The sequence below is a fragment of the Gobio gobio genome (assembly GCF_949357685.1).
Source record: "Gobio gobio genome assembly, chromosome: 6".
NCBI classification, from domain to species: domain Eukaryota; kingdom Metazoa; phylum Chordata; class Actinopteri; order Cypriniformes; family Gobionidae; genus Gobio; species Gobio gobio.
The window spans coordinates 32,601,395-32,615,136 of NC_137102.1; the positions used below are offsets into that span (position 1 = coordinate 32,601,395).

At 42.8% G+C, this 13,742-nt stretch overlaps 1 protein-coding gene across 2 annotated transcripts; it reads left to right on the plus strand.

Moving 5' to 3' along the window:
• Positions 1-829: 829 nt before the first annotated feature.
• proca (protein C (inactivator of coagulation factors Va and VIIIa), a) lies at positions 830-13,663 on the plus strand. 2 transcript variants are annotated; one of them, XM_079819126.1, is made up of 10 exons: positions 830-921; positions 1,204-1,260; positions 1,435-1,518; positions 2,883-3,040; positions 3,120-3,144; positions 3,222-3,332; positions 9,017-9,157; positions 9,457-9,578; positions 9,732-9,849; positions 12,988-13,663. In XM_079819126.1, the coding sequence occupies exons 3-10, from the start codon at positions 1,446-1,448 to the stop codon at positions 13,545-13,547; spliced, it is 1,308 nt and encodes a 435-aa protein (XP_079675252.1). In that variant the 5' UTR covers positions 830-921; positions 1,204-1,260; positions 1,435-1,445; the 3' UTR covers positions 13,548-13,663. The 2 variants fall into 2 exon arrangements, with proteins under 2 accessions (XP_079675252.1, XP_079675251.1); XM_079819125.1 differs by lacking the exons at positions 830-921; positions 1,204-1,260; positions 1,435-1,518; positions 3,120-3,144 and adding an exon at positions 10,833-10,955 and having other exon boundaries at positions 2,883-3,063.
• Positions 13,664-13,742: the final 79 nt, after the last annotated feature.

A 13,742-nucleotide genomic window follows, 5' to 3' on the forward strand; every position in this document is an offset into this window, starting at 1 on the left:
GAAGAATGTACAGAGTTCACTAAGCTATTCGCATCCAAATCAGTATCTAAAGCTGTTACATCCTCACTACTCTCAGATAAAGTATGAATGCATGTTTCTAATTCTGAAATCTTCTCCGTCAGCCTAACTATCTCCTTACATTTATCACATGTGAAGCCCTGTTCGCCAACGGAGAAGCCTATACAAAACATGCAGCATGTGGTGCAAGTAACAATGACAGGAGATGACATGACTTACCGTGTTTGTTGATTAATCAAACTTACCACAATTGTTTGCCGGACACTATTTACTAATCCAACTGATAAACTCACACGAAATGCTAACGTGTGATGGTGATTTAGATTAAAAGCTAGCGATGTCAAATTTAACGTGATAGGCAATATTTAAACAATGTATGGTGATGAGTAAGTTATATTTAGCAGTAGAACAAAGAAGATATATCAAAATAGAGATTCAAACGCAAGCAAGGCTGTACAGAGCTACAGACCGGCAGGAGGCAAACAGGAGACAGGAGACAGGAGCAATCAATCAGGAGCAGGAGTAATTTAAATGCTTTTGAAGGCTGTATATACAAATATCTATCAACAATCTATAGATCAATGTTAATATGGGATTTTAATTCTTCTCAAATATAATAAGAACATTAAAACATTCATTTAATCATCAATGAAGGCTCATAAGTAATTGAAAATGCATCATCACAGATCATATCAGTGACAATTAGATCAATTTAGATCTTTAAACAATCATAAGTGGTTAAGCCGTAAGCTGTACATGAGTAGATAGGTGTATGAGGACACAGACAGCAGATGAGAACGCAGGAGCATTCAGACTGTGGACTTTCAGTAAACATATAGTTAGTCATTAACACACTTTAAACACCAGATCCTCCATTCCTGTTTCTTTCTTATTGTTCAAAATGTAAGTAAACATTTTTATAATTATTATTAAGGGTTAGTTAAGTCTTGTAGTCATGAAGTTTCATTGTTTAATTAGTGGATGATATTAATGAACTTGCAAAATAAAATTCCTGATAGGATTGATCTCAGCTGCCATTATTTGTTCAGTGAAAGGTTTTTGGGAGTTCAGTTAACTTGCTAAAGGCTGTTTGTGCTGTGCTGTCCTGTTTGATTAGAGACAAAGCAGAGATTGATTCAAGCTAAAACATTTAAAAGTTTTCGATTCATGTGTTTTCTGATGTAGTTCTCATCTGAGGACAAATCTGACCTCTAACTACCCCTGTTCATATTTTGGAATACGGTAAGAATGATTTTTGTCTGTTATAGACAGCTAACTTTCTTGCTTTTGAATGAGAGTAATCATCCATGTATCTCTAGCCAAAATATCAGTTTAAATCCTATTTAAAATACTTCAAATCTAACAGATGCACAATATTCAGGTATAGTTTGGATTTCTGTCTTGCTTTATTTACAGGGTCTGTTGTCATGATGAGGAGTCTCTTCCTCTGTATCTCAGTACTGGTTGTAATCTGGTCTGATAGGGCTCTCTGCAAGTCAGGTATGAGGTCAATATGCCTTATTGCAAAGCATATTATTCTTATGAATTTGTTGAAAGCTAGTGACCTTTTGAAAATGTAAACATTAAGGGGAATTCTCTGAGTATTAGAAATTGCCACATAGAAATTGCATACTCATCATGTTTGTGATATTACCTGATTACACAAATGTAACTTGTGCAAATAAACAGCACTATCAGTGGGTACAATTAATTCTTAGTGAATTATTCCTTTAATTAAAAAAATATTTAGAACGCTTTGGGCTTTTAAAAAAAGTAATTTGGAAACCCACTCCTAGGGCCCTATTTTAACGATCTGAAACGCAAATGTCAAAGCGCGAAGCGCAAGTAACTTTGTGGGCGGGTCTCGGCGCTGTTGCTATTTTCCCGGCGGGATAAATGGCTCTTGCGCCCGGCGCAAATCTAAAATGGGTTGGTCTGAAGTAGCTTCATTATTCATAGGTGTGGTTTGGGCGTAACGTGAATAAACCAATCCGAGCGTCATCCAACATTCCCTTTAAAAGCAGGTGCGCAAGTTCCATTATGGATTGCTATTATTATGGCGTATTTACCAGGCGCACGCCAGGAGCGGTTCACTGATGATCACTGATGTTCTTGTAAGAGCAGTGAAAGACAGAGAAGTGAAGTTGTAATGTTGTACATTATGGTAAAGGTGATTTCACAGTCTTTTTTTTTTCAGTCTTTCAGTTTTTTCAGTTTTTCAGTCGATTTTTTTTCCTGGTTCTTGACGGACAAACCAATTTGTCAGATGTCCTTATATACATATAGCCTATGTCTTGCCACTATTGGGCAAACAGGTCTTATCCTTAATTATTACAATTAGCCTGAATCATTTGTAAGCTAGATTTATGCCTATTTTTTCACATCTTCGTGGCACACCACAATGATTTCCGTCATCTCATGTGTTAATATTTTTTTAGTGTAACAATTTATGATTTGCAAAAATAACTGTTGCATCTGTGTAGATTAGCCTACATGAGCAAAGTGTATGCGCGTTGTGCACGCTATACATTATGGTCAAGCATGCGCCCTTAAAATAGCATAATGAACAACGCGCAACGCGCCACTGACTTTAGACTAGCTTTTTTCTGGTCAGTGGCGCAATTGTTTAATGGAACAGCAAAATAGCACCAGGGATTGTTTGCGCCGGAACACGCCTCCTTTTTTGCGCTGAACCGCCCAGTTCATTCACTAGTTTAGCGACGTGCTTCTGTGGAGGGAAAAGCGCGCTTTGCGCGGGTGCAAAATAGGAATGACACATGCGTCGGTGTACAAAGTCAATTGCGCTGGGTGCAAGATAGGGCCCCGAGTGCTCTGCCTATTAACCCTGTGTCTATTTTGGTCAGTATTTTCTAGCAGCCCAAAAGCACACATGCTCCTGCGGTCAAGAAGAGCCAACACTTTTATGGAGGAAATAAAGGCCCCTTCATTGGAGCGGGAGTGTAGAGAGGAACTGTGCGATTTTGAAGAAGCGAGGGAAATCTTTAATACGAGGGAGGCCACGGTCGGTATTGTCAGCTTTTAACTGTATTCATTTTTTACCACTAAATTATGATCCACAAACTAATCTTTTTGTCTTGCAGTTGGAATTCTGGACAGCGTATAAAGGTTAGTTAGGTCTGTTGTGAAATAGCTTTCTAGGGCATCATAACTGGTGACACTCATTAGATGTTCTGTTTCCTTAGATGGAAACCAGTGTGACTCGAATCCATGTGTTCATGGGAAGTGTGTGGATCTGTTGCAGGATTACTCCTGCACCTGCAACTCTGGATTTGAAGGGAGACGATGTGACCTTCGTGAGGCTCTTGCTTTCTTAAATACATTTTTTATGTTCAAAAATCTGTCCACTTGTCAAAATGTTACTATTTAAATTTACATAATTTGATCAGTGACATAGATATAGCTGTCACGGTTTGGTCCACCAAGAAGACGAGAAAGAAGGTTAGCGTGCAAATAATAAAATAACTTCAACAGAACAAAGGCAGTATTCCAAACTAAGTTGCAGCGTAACAGCGTGCTCAAAACACAAACACCAGACAATGATCAGAACACACTGAAGGGCTTAAATACACAAGATATTGAGCTGAATGCAAACAGGTGTAATCTAATTAATCATATAATGAATAACCAACTAACTAGTGGCAGGAAAATGAGAACAAAGGAAAACTGTCTCGTTACGTATGTAACCTTGGTACCCTGAATAGGGGACGAGATGCTGTGAACCGTCGCTATGGGAACGCCTTCGGTGTGACGAATGTCTGAAGCCCTTATACCATCATGCCAATTGCTTGGCCAGTGAGGCTTAGCACTGCCCCGAGAATACGTCACGTATGCTACATATCAGCGTGCTAGGCGTCATATCATCAGATTTTAAGACGAAGGAAGCTACTACTCGGAGATAGGGGAATGGCCGGAATCGCAGCGTCTCGTTCCCTATTCAGGGAACCAAGGTTACATCCGTAACCAAGACGTTCCCTTTCATAGGTTCACTCAACGCTGTGAACGGTCGCTATGGGAACGATATACCATAAGGCCTACACATACCTGAGAGTAGCTGGGAGACCATGGAAAGCGTCCACTGAAGCAGATAAAACCTGGGAGCCAGGAGCCATCTTTACGTCCAGACCGTAGAACCTGACAAAGGTGTTAGGAGAGGACCATCCTGCTGCGACACAAATATCTTCCAAAGAAGAGCCCTTAAAAAAAGCCTTAGAAGACGCGATTCCTCTGGTTTAATGAGCGCGTACACCAAGAGGCGAAGTGGAGCCACACACCTCATAGGTCATAGAAATAGCCTCAATCACCCAATGAGACATTCTCTGCTTGGTGACGGCAGCTCCTTTGTTTTACCGCCAAAACACACAAATAGTTCCGATCTACGCCACTGGGATGTACGGTCGACATAGATCTTCAACACCCGCACCGGGCAAAGACCAAGGGTCGCACATCGCTCCCATCCTCTGCGCCAGGAGGGGAAAAAGCCTCCAAGACCACTTGCTGGGAACGAAAGGGGGTCGAAGCGACCTTGGGAACATAACGTGGCCTTGGTCGCAACAAAACTTTGACCAACCCCGGAACAAAGTCCATACAAGAAGGACTGATAGAAAAAGCCTGTAGGTCCCCTATCCTCTTAAGAGAGGACAGAGCCATCAGGAGAACAGTTTTGAGGGTAAGAAACTTTTCTGCTACCAACTCCACTGGCTCAAAAGGGTCACCTATTAGTCCCTCCAGGACATCAGAAAGATCCCATGAGGGAATTTGTGCAGGGTGGAAAGGCCTAAGCCGTCTCGTCCCTTGCAGAAACCGAGAAACCAGGGGGTGACGTCCAATGGAAGCACCCTCCATCTGTATATGCTCGGCAGACATAGCTGCCACATAGACCTTCAGAGTGGCCGGAAAACAACTTTGTAAGAACTCCAGTATTGAACCAATAAGTCCGGACGGGGGTGCCGGATCATGCCCTGAGCTTGAGTCAACAGGTCTGGTCTGAGGGGAACTTCCCACGGAGGGCCGACTAACCGACTGACCCGATCTGGAAACCAAATCTGAGTGGGCCAGTGAGGGGCCACCAACAACATGTGTCTCACCTTGTCCATTCGCACTCTGAGCAGCACCGCTGAGAGCAAGTGAATCGGTGTAAAGGCAAAAAGTGTATGAGCCAGAGCATCTATCCCCAGAGGCGACGGCGGTGACAGGGAAAACCAGAGGGGGCAGTGCGTAGTTGAGCTCGAAGCGAACAAATCTACCTCCGCTCGACCAAACCTCTGCCATATGAGGCCTACTGCCTGAGGATGCAACCTCAAAGCGCCGGGATCCAAGCCCTGCCTCAAGAGTAGGTTCGCCCCTAGGTTCAAATGACCCGGAATGTGAACTGCTCTGTCTGACAGAAAACTGGTCTGCGCCCAGAGAAGCACGCGCTTCGCCAGCCTGTACAGGGGGCGAGAGCGTAGCCCTCCTTGACGATTCAGGTACGATATTACAGTCATGTTGTCCATCCTGACCAATACATGACACCCCTTCAGATGGGGTAAAAACCGTTTTAGTGCCAGAAACACTGCTAGCAACTCCAAACAATTTATGTGCCAACCACGATGCAGTTTGCTCCATACTCCAAAGGTTGGGCGTCCCTGATAAACTGTCCCCCAGCCCATAAGGGATGCGTCCATCGTAATCGCCTTGTGACAACAGCATGTCCCTAACTGAACTCCTCTGCGGAGCAGTGGGAGCCTCGTCCATGGATGCAGAGCACGAATGCCTCTGCGTGTAACCAGGATTTTGCGAAAAGGTTGGCAATGGGGCGAGATCTCTTGACTCTTGACCCACCATTGGAATGGTCTCATGTGGAGCAGGCCCAGCTGAACTACAGGGGACGCTGCTGCCATAAGGCCCATCAGTCTGTGGCAAAGACCAACGTGGACTAGACAACCTGCCTTGAAATGACTCAGACAGTCTTGTAGTGACTGAATGCGTGCGCGCGCCAGAATCTCGATCCACACCCAGGAAAGTTGTCTGCTGACTTGGCAGCAAAACACTCTTCTGATTTTTTATGCGTAAACCTAAGCTCCTCAAATGGCAGAGAACTAAGTCTCAATGGACTGTTGACAATTCCTGGGATTGAGCTAATATTAGCCAATCGTCCAGGTAGTTCAAAATCCGGACACCCTGGAGCTGCAATGGGGCCAGAGCAGGGTCCATACATTTCATGAATGTCCGAGGAGCTAAGGCTTGTCCGAATGGAAGGACACTGTACTGGTAAGCTTTGCCCTCGAAAGCAAACCTGAAGAACTTCCTGCGTCTCTTGACAATCTGGATGTAGAAATACGCATCCAAATCCAAACCAATCTCCGGTTCAAACCTGAGACAGAATGGACTTCAACGTTAGCATTTTGAATTTGCTCACTCTGAGCGCAAGATTTAAGCAACGTAAAACCAAAATTGGACGTAATCCACCATCCTTTTTGGGCACCACAAAATCGTGGCTGTAGAAGCCTGCCTCTGCCTGAGTGGGGGGAATCTCTTCTATAGCCCCTTTCTCTAAGAGAGACACAATTTCCAGTCTCAAAGCCCGGGGCTTCCCAAGGACGCACCGTCGTGGGAAGAACACCGCTGGAAAGAGGTGGGCCTTTGCGGAATTGGATGGTGTAGCCGTGGCAAATAGTACATAACACCCATTGCGAGACCCCGGGCAGGCGTTGCCACACGGCCTAGTACTCCGCTAGGGGCGTTAACCGCTCTGTTTTTGGCACCTGTTGAACTGTGGGCACCAATGCATTTCCTGACTGCAGAAAGCCTCTGGTGTCTGCAGAAACAGGAGGCACATGTGGAGCTAAAGCACTCTCTATCATAAGGTGGTCTACCTGTATAGAGCCCAGAGGCACAAGAGTGATGCCAAAGGCGATGGTTCACTTTGCTGTGCCTCACGGGGGCGCTGAAGGGAGGATGAACGAGCCGGAGGTGGTTGCTGTTCAAACTCCCTGGACCTACGTGGGATGAGTTGGCGAAACACGGCAGACTGCTGTTTTACTGCTCGAAATTTATCGACCACCGTAGTTACAGGCTCTCCAAATAGGCCGTCATTGGAAATAGGGGCATCTAGCAGAAAAGATTTTCTTTTCTTTGATGTCAGTGAGGGTAAGCCAAAGGTGCCGCTTTACTGACACCATCCCCGCCATGGACCTGTCTACTGCGCTGGCAGTATGCTTGGTAGCTATCAGCATCAAGTCAGTAGTCCATCTGAACTCTTTAACAGCCTCAGGAGTCATGCCTTCTCCCTCATCTAGCTCCTTCAATAAATCGTCTTTCGGCTCGGTTTTCGAACGCATGGACGCGACCGGGGGAGAGAGAGAGAGAAAGGGATCATAAACCGTCTGCTCACTCTCCATGTGCTCCGACTCGCCAGCATCATCCCAAGCATCCATCTCGTGTTATGCCTCGGCAGCCGCAGAAACGGAGAGGCGGGGAGTAGATTAACGGCCTTTAGTTAAGTCGGCGAGCCTCGAGCGCAACACTTTCAGACACAGGCTATCGCAGTGTAGACAGTTAGATAGACCATTAAACGCGACCTGAACATGCTGAATGCTTAAACATAGCACACACCTGTCATGAGTGTCTCCTCCTGCGATAAACCTGTTGCACGGGTCGATGCATCTCCTGTAGCTCATCGTGTCCGCTTAAGAGGAGTGAAACTGCTCTGAAAAGAGGTAGCTATGAACATGAGAATTAGCTTTCCAACGGGCTTACAGAAAGATCCGCTTCCTAGAGGAATTAAATCTGATGATATGACACCTAGCACGCTGATATGAAGCATACGTGATGTATTCTCGGGGTGGTGCTCGTGGTGGTCTTGATACCCTCACCCTCACTCAGGTCCCCGCTGGCCAATCAATTGGCGTGATGGTATAAGGGCTTCAGACATTCGTCACACAGAAGGTGTTCCCATAGCAAAGGTTCGCAGCATTGAGTGAACTTATGAAAGGGAACTAGAAAGCTAAGGCAGACAAAATAGGAACAGAACACAATAAAAATGAGCTCAAAACAGAGCATAAGTGTTACAATAGCACAATCTTTTTTCTCAATATTTTTCATTAATTTTTGTCGTAATGTTTCCTTGTTAGAATCTTAAACCTTTCTGAATAGGGTAAAACATTTAAATATAGATAATAATAGATATGATTAATCACAGTACATTAAGACAATTGTTTTGTTTTGTACACGTTTTCTGAAACGTTATGTTAAATATGCAAACAAGACATTGGGTAATTAAATATGAACTTATTTGCACACATTTCCAGAACAAAAATCTGAACATTGGATAAAAGTAGGTTACAAATTCTTTTTTTTTGTTGAAATATAACAGAAATAAATGTTTTTACAGAGAGGATTTTTGATTTTTCTTTTCATCAAACAGAAAATATTTTCAACAGTAATTTTTTTTATAAATAAATCACCATGTTTTTGGGAATACAATGTTATAAAAGTCAGGTGAATGGTGTATGAAAAAAAAAATCAGTAAAAACCTTTTGTATATAGATAGGAATACAATTGGTAAATTTGGCAAATGTAAGTGTTTCTGGCCCAGTGCATGAGAAAAAAATTATTATGAGCAAAATAGCTCAAAATTAACCAATGCATAAAAAACAATGGTTTTGCCTGCAGTGTCTTGAATTTGATTTGATTTGTCGTTCCAGATTTTATTTAATTTCTAAACGCATTGTATCTTTATATACACGTTGCAGCATATAGCTAATGATAATTCAATTGACTTGATATTTGAGTTATACTGTAGTCAACCACAATTGACAGGTGCAAATTAATCCCTTTGGCCTTACTGCCTTTTGTCTGCTTGGTCAGTGTTTTTTGATATGCTGTGTCACAGCTGATTTGGGGCATTTAATAGTGGACGTCTTGAGTTACAGAGCAGGTGTGAGTTAAGGTCATGGTGATAAATGTCCTGACAGCAGTTCTGTGGTTTTGTCCTCAGGCATGACAGCCACTAACTGCTCTGTGAACAATGGGGATTGTGATCATGAATGCCACGAGAGTGAGGATGGTCTTGCTCGCACGTGCAGTTGTATAAAAGGATACCAACTCCAAGACAACTCTAGAAAATGTACTGCCAAAAGTAAGTTACCTCAACAAAATGCACAAATATAAACTATATAGACACGGGTGATTTTGCATCCGCAGTGCACAAATTAATGCTTTGATATTTGTATTTGTACTCAAGATTGTACTTTTGCATTTGTGGACTTGATATAATTAGAAATACCCACTAATGGATAATACTGGGAAGTACACAGACCAAGATAAATCTCAAGAAAAATCTTGAGCAAGTTCTTTGTACCTCAAAAGAATAAAATATATCTTCAACAGCCATTTTACAAATGAATTATGGTCTATGTGCATTTTTATCATATACAGGTGAGGCTACATGTGGCCAGATTCGGATTGCAAAGTCATTCTATAAAAATAAGCCTGTAGTAGGTTTACAGCCATGGGTTGTCGGAGGTACAGTTGGCAAAAAGGGAGAGAGCCCCTGGCAGGTATTTTTGAATCATGTAATATCTGTGTAATTATATGTAATAGAGCCAAATGTTTTATTAGAGCTAATTCTGAAAGATATCATATGTTGTACCAATACTCAGCCAGAGCATATTTTATACTCCACTATAAAAAAAATGGTGTGTATTTTGCAGGCTCTTGTACTAAATCATTATGGCAAGTTTCATTGTGGTGGAGTTCTGATTGACGAAAACTGGGTTCTCACTGCTGCTCACTGCCTAGAGACAAGTACTAGGTTCAGTGTCAGATTGGGTATGTGATTTATTATCTTTTAAAGTGTAAGCCTTTTTACCCTCCCTTACATTTACATTTTTAGAAGATGCATTACTAAAGCAATTTGCAAAAAACGTGCATGTGACATGACAGTTCCTTGGACAGGAGGTGAGAGTGATGTTGTTTACTAAGCTTAGGCCTCAGAATAGAAAAATGCCAAAGTTAAAAAAATGTGGAACTACAATTTGCTCAGAGGCTATACAATGTTATGTTCTCTTAAAAAAAATATTAAAGGGATAGTTCATCCAAAAATGAAAATTCTGTCATTACTCACGCTTGTTGAACTATCCCTTTAATTCCACACATAAAACTACTTGACAGATAGCACTGAAATAAGTGTTCTGAGAAATCCCACTTTGTTCAGTCCTAGCCTCTGCAAACAACAAAGAAACAGACCCTCCGCCCCAATGTGCATACTATCCACCCTAAACAGTATTGAAAATTACTAATGTGACAATACTTTTGGATAGTATGCACATTTGGATGCAGGCAGAGTTAAGCGCCAATCCCAATTAAAAAAACACACTTGAATCAGCTAAACAAGGACTGTGTTCGAAATCGCCCCCCTCATTCACTATTCCTACCAGTGGCGGCTGGTCAATAGAGGGCGCTGGGGCGCTGCCCCCATCAAAATTCCAGAAATATACATGTATACAAAAATTATATAAAAATTAAATTAAAATAAAAATTTACTCATACGATGTGCCAGCTGTTAGTAAGGGCCTCAGCATTTAATAAAAACTGGTCGCTGGTCGCAGGTCGCTGCGTCCCTGGCGAATCAGATTGGAGACATGTTATTTTATCCAATCTGATTGGTTCTCGTCACCTGTCATTCAACTTTACGCTGTTGGCCACTAAAGCGAAAGTGCGCGGGCGACATCGTCACTCCAACTCTGCCAAAACCTTGTTAGGATGATCACTTTCGTAAAGATGGCAGCATTTAAACCAAATTCTTTCACAAGGCGTCCGCTGGAAGAAAAAAAAGGATAAAGGATACCGGACCAACGCGATTTACAAATCCAGCAGCAGGCCAGTGACAGAGGATGAAGCTACACTCGGAGCTTCACGCGCTTGTTATGAGAAACGTAGGTGGCTGACTGGATGTGTTGTTAGCAATGCCCTTTATTGCTTTCCCTGTCTTTTTTCTCAAAGTGTCGTTACTGAAGTTTTGTGGACAACAAAGGGGGTAAGAGACCTCAAATATCTGACTGAACAATGCAAACGTCATGACACTACTGAGATGACTGACTTTAATCAGAGATTCATTGAGAAATTTGCTGGCCAGAAATAAAGGAGAGCAAAATTTATGTTCAAGTAGTCAACATGCTAGTCTGTTGTTGCTGTTTTCTTTTGTTTTTCCCTTTCCTCATTAACTTGTATGTGGGAAATGAATGTGTAAAAAGATAAAAGTGAAGACACTGTTTTCTCTTTAATGCTTGAATTTAGTCAACATGCATCTTGATACAGACCCCCCCACAAAAATATGCCCCCCCAAAAATAATTATCACCAGCCGCCACTGATTCCTGTATTACTCCACTAATATAGTCCACTTGAAGGAGTGAATGAAAATGTTTTTTGTTCCAAGACCCTTTGCATTCGGTCACAAACTGTTTGGGTTCCCTGAGAAACTTTGTGTTCCCTTACCAACTGTTTGCGTTCCCCTGAGAAACTTTGCTTTCCTTTACCAACTGTTTGGGTCCCCCTGAGAAACTTTGCGTTCGCTTAACAACTTTTTAAGTTCCCCCGAGAAACTTTGCGTTCACTTACCATTTGGGTTCCCCCTACAAACTTTGCGTTCGTTTGCATTCGCTTATAAACTTGTTTATGAAGTTCCCCCGAGAAACTTTGCATTTGCGTACAAACTGTTTGCAGTTCCCCCGAGAAATGTTGCATTCGCTTACAAACTGTTTGCAGTTCCCCCGAGAAATATTGCATTCGCTTACAAGCTGTTTGCGCTCCCCTGAGAAAGTTTGCATTTGCTTACCGTTTGCATTCCCCCGAGAAACTTTGCGTTCGCTTACCAACTTTTTAAGTTCCCCGAGAAACTTTGCGTTCGCTTACCAACTTTTTAAGTTCCCCTGAGAAACTTTGCGTTCACTTACCATTTGGGTTCCCCCTACAAACTTTGCGTTCGTTTACCGTTTACGTTCCCCCAAGAAACTTTGCGTTCGCTTACCAACTTTCTGCATTTCCCAGAGAAACTTTGCATTCGCCAACAAACTGTTTGCGTTCCCCCGAGAAACTTTGCGTTCACTTACAAACTGTTTGCGCTCTCCCCCGAGAAACTTTGCGTTCACTTACAAACTGTTTGCGCTCTCCCCCGAGAAACTTTGCGTTTGCTTACAAACTGTTTGCGTTCCCGAGAAACTTTGTGTTCACTTACAAACTGTTTGCAGTTCCCTGAAACTTTGCATTCGCTTACAAACTGTTTGTGCTCCCCCAAGAAACTTTGGGTTCGCTTTCAAGTTGTTTGCATTCCCGAGAAACTTTGCGTTCACTTACAAAACTGTTTGCAGTTTCCCGAAACTTTGCGTTCGCTTACAAACTGATAACAGTTCCCTGAAACTTTGCATTCACTCGCAAAGAACTCAAAAGGTTTGCGTTGTGAACGCATAGTTTCTTGGCGGACGCAAAGGTTCTAGGGGGAATGCAAAAGATTTGAAAGAGAATATAAAAGCATTGAAATATTTTTTTTTCCATCAGCATGTCCCTATAGGGCAGTGGTCTCCAAACTCGGCCCTGGAGGGCCGCTGTCCTGCAGAGTTTAGCTCCAACCCCAATTAAACACACCTGAACCAGCTAATCAGTGTCTTACTAGGGCCTTGTAAGACACTGATTAGCTGGTTCAGGTGTGTTTATTTGGGGTTGGAGCTAAACTCTGCAGGACAGTGGCCCTCCAGGACTGAGTGTGGAGACCCCTGATATAGGGGCTCCATTGAAATGTGTTTACAGTAAAACACTTGCAGTGGAGTAAATGGGGAAAGTGTTCTGGAGGGTTTAAAAGCAGAAACGTGGAGCAAGTATTGTTTTTAGTACTTTATTGTGAATTATTAAAAAGTTTATCTGTAAATTTGACTAAATCCTCCTTTAACCAAGTGGGATGACTGTCTCTGCAGGTGACTATGACCGGTTCAGGATTGAAGGAACTGAGATTACCCTTTCTGTCAAACAACCCATCGCCCACCCACAATACAACCCTTTCACAGTGGACAATGACATAGCTCTGTTGCGCTTGGCCACACCAGCCAAATTTTCCACATACATAATCCCAGCTTGTCTCCCTAGCCAGGACCTGGCAGAACGAATGTTGCATCGGAACGGTACCATGATGGTCATCACTGGCTGGGGGAAGGACAACCAGACCGCTCATCGTTTCACTTCAACTCTCAACTTTATTGAAATTCCAATTATGGACAACAACGAGTGTTCCAGGCATATGACGAACAACCTCACTCAGAACATGCTATGTGGGGGAGTGTTGGGACAGATCAAAGATGCTTGTGAGGGGGACAGCGGGGGTCCAATGATGACACTCTTTCATGATACATGGTTCCTTGTAGGTCTGGTGTCCTGGGGAGAAGGCTGTGGACAAAGAGACAAACTTGGCATCTACACCAAAGTGTCCAGCTATTTGGATTGGATAAATAGTGTTCGTCAGGAGTGGGATAAAGTTTAGACCCCTATTTTCTACCCTGTTCTGCCTATCATAGAAAATATAAATCAGAAAAAGCAAATGTACTCCCTATAGTTCTTCCAATATAGAGAGTGACATTCAATAAACACATAAATGAAAGCTGCTCTCGTTTCCCTGCTGTCTGCATGTTTAAGGAAATGAGGCTGTCTTAGTAAGTAAGGAGTTCAAGAAGACAAA

What these genes read in the sequence shown, in the direction of transcription:
- proca (XM_079819126.1), top strand. Translation starts at nt 1,446, where the DNA reads ATGATGAGGAGTCTCTTCCTCTGTATCTCAGTACTGGTTGTAATCTGG. An exon ending in ATTCTGGACAGCGTATAAAG is followed by an intron (nt 3,145 to 3,221) that starts GTTAGTTAGGTC and finishes CTGTTTCCTTAG; the next exon opens with ATGGAAACCAGTGTGACTCG. An exon ending in AGGGAGACGATGTGACCTTC is followed by an intron (nt 3,333 to 9,016) that starts GTGAGGCTCTTG and finishes TTTTGTCCTCAG; the next exon opens with GCATGACAGCCACTAACTGC.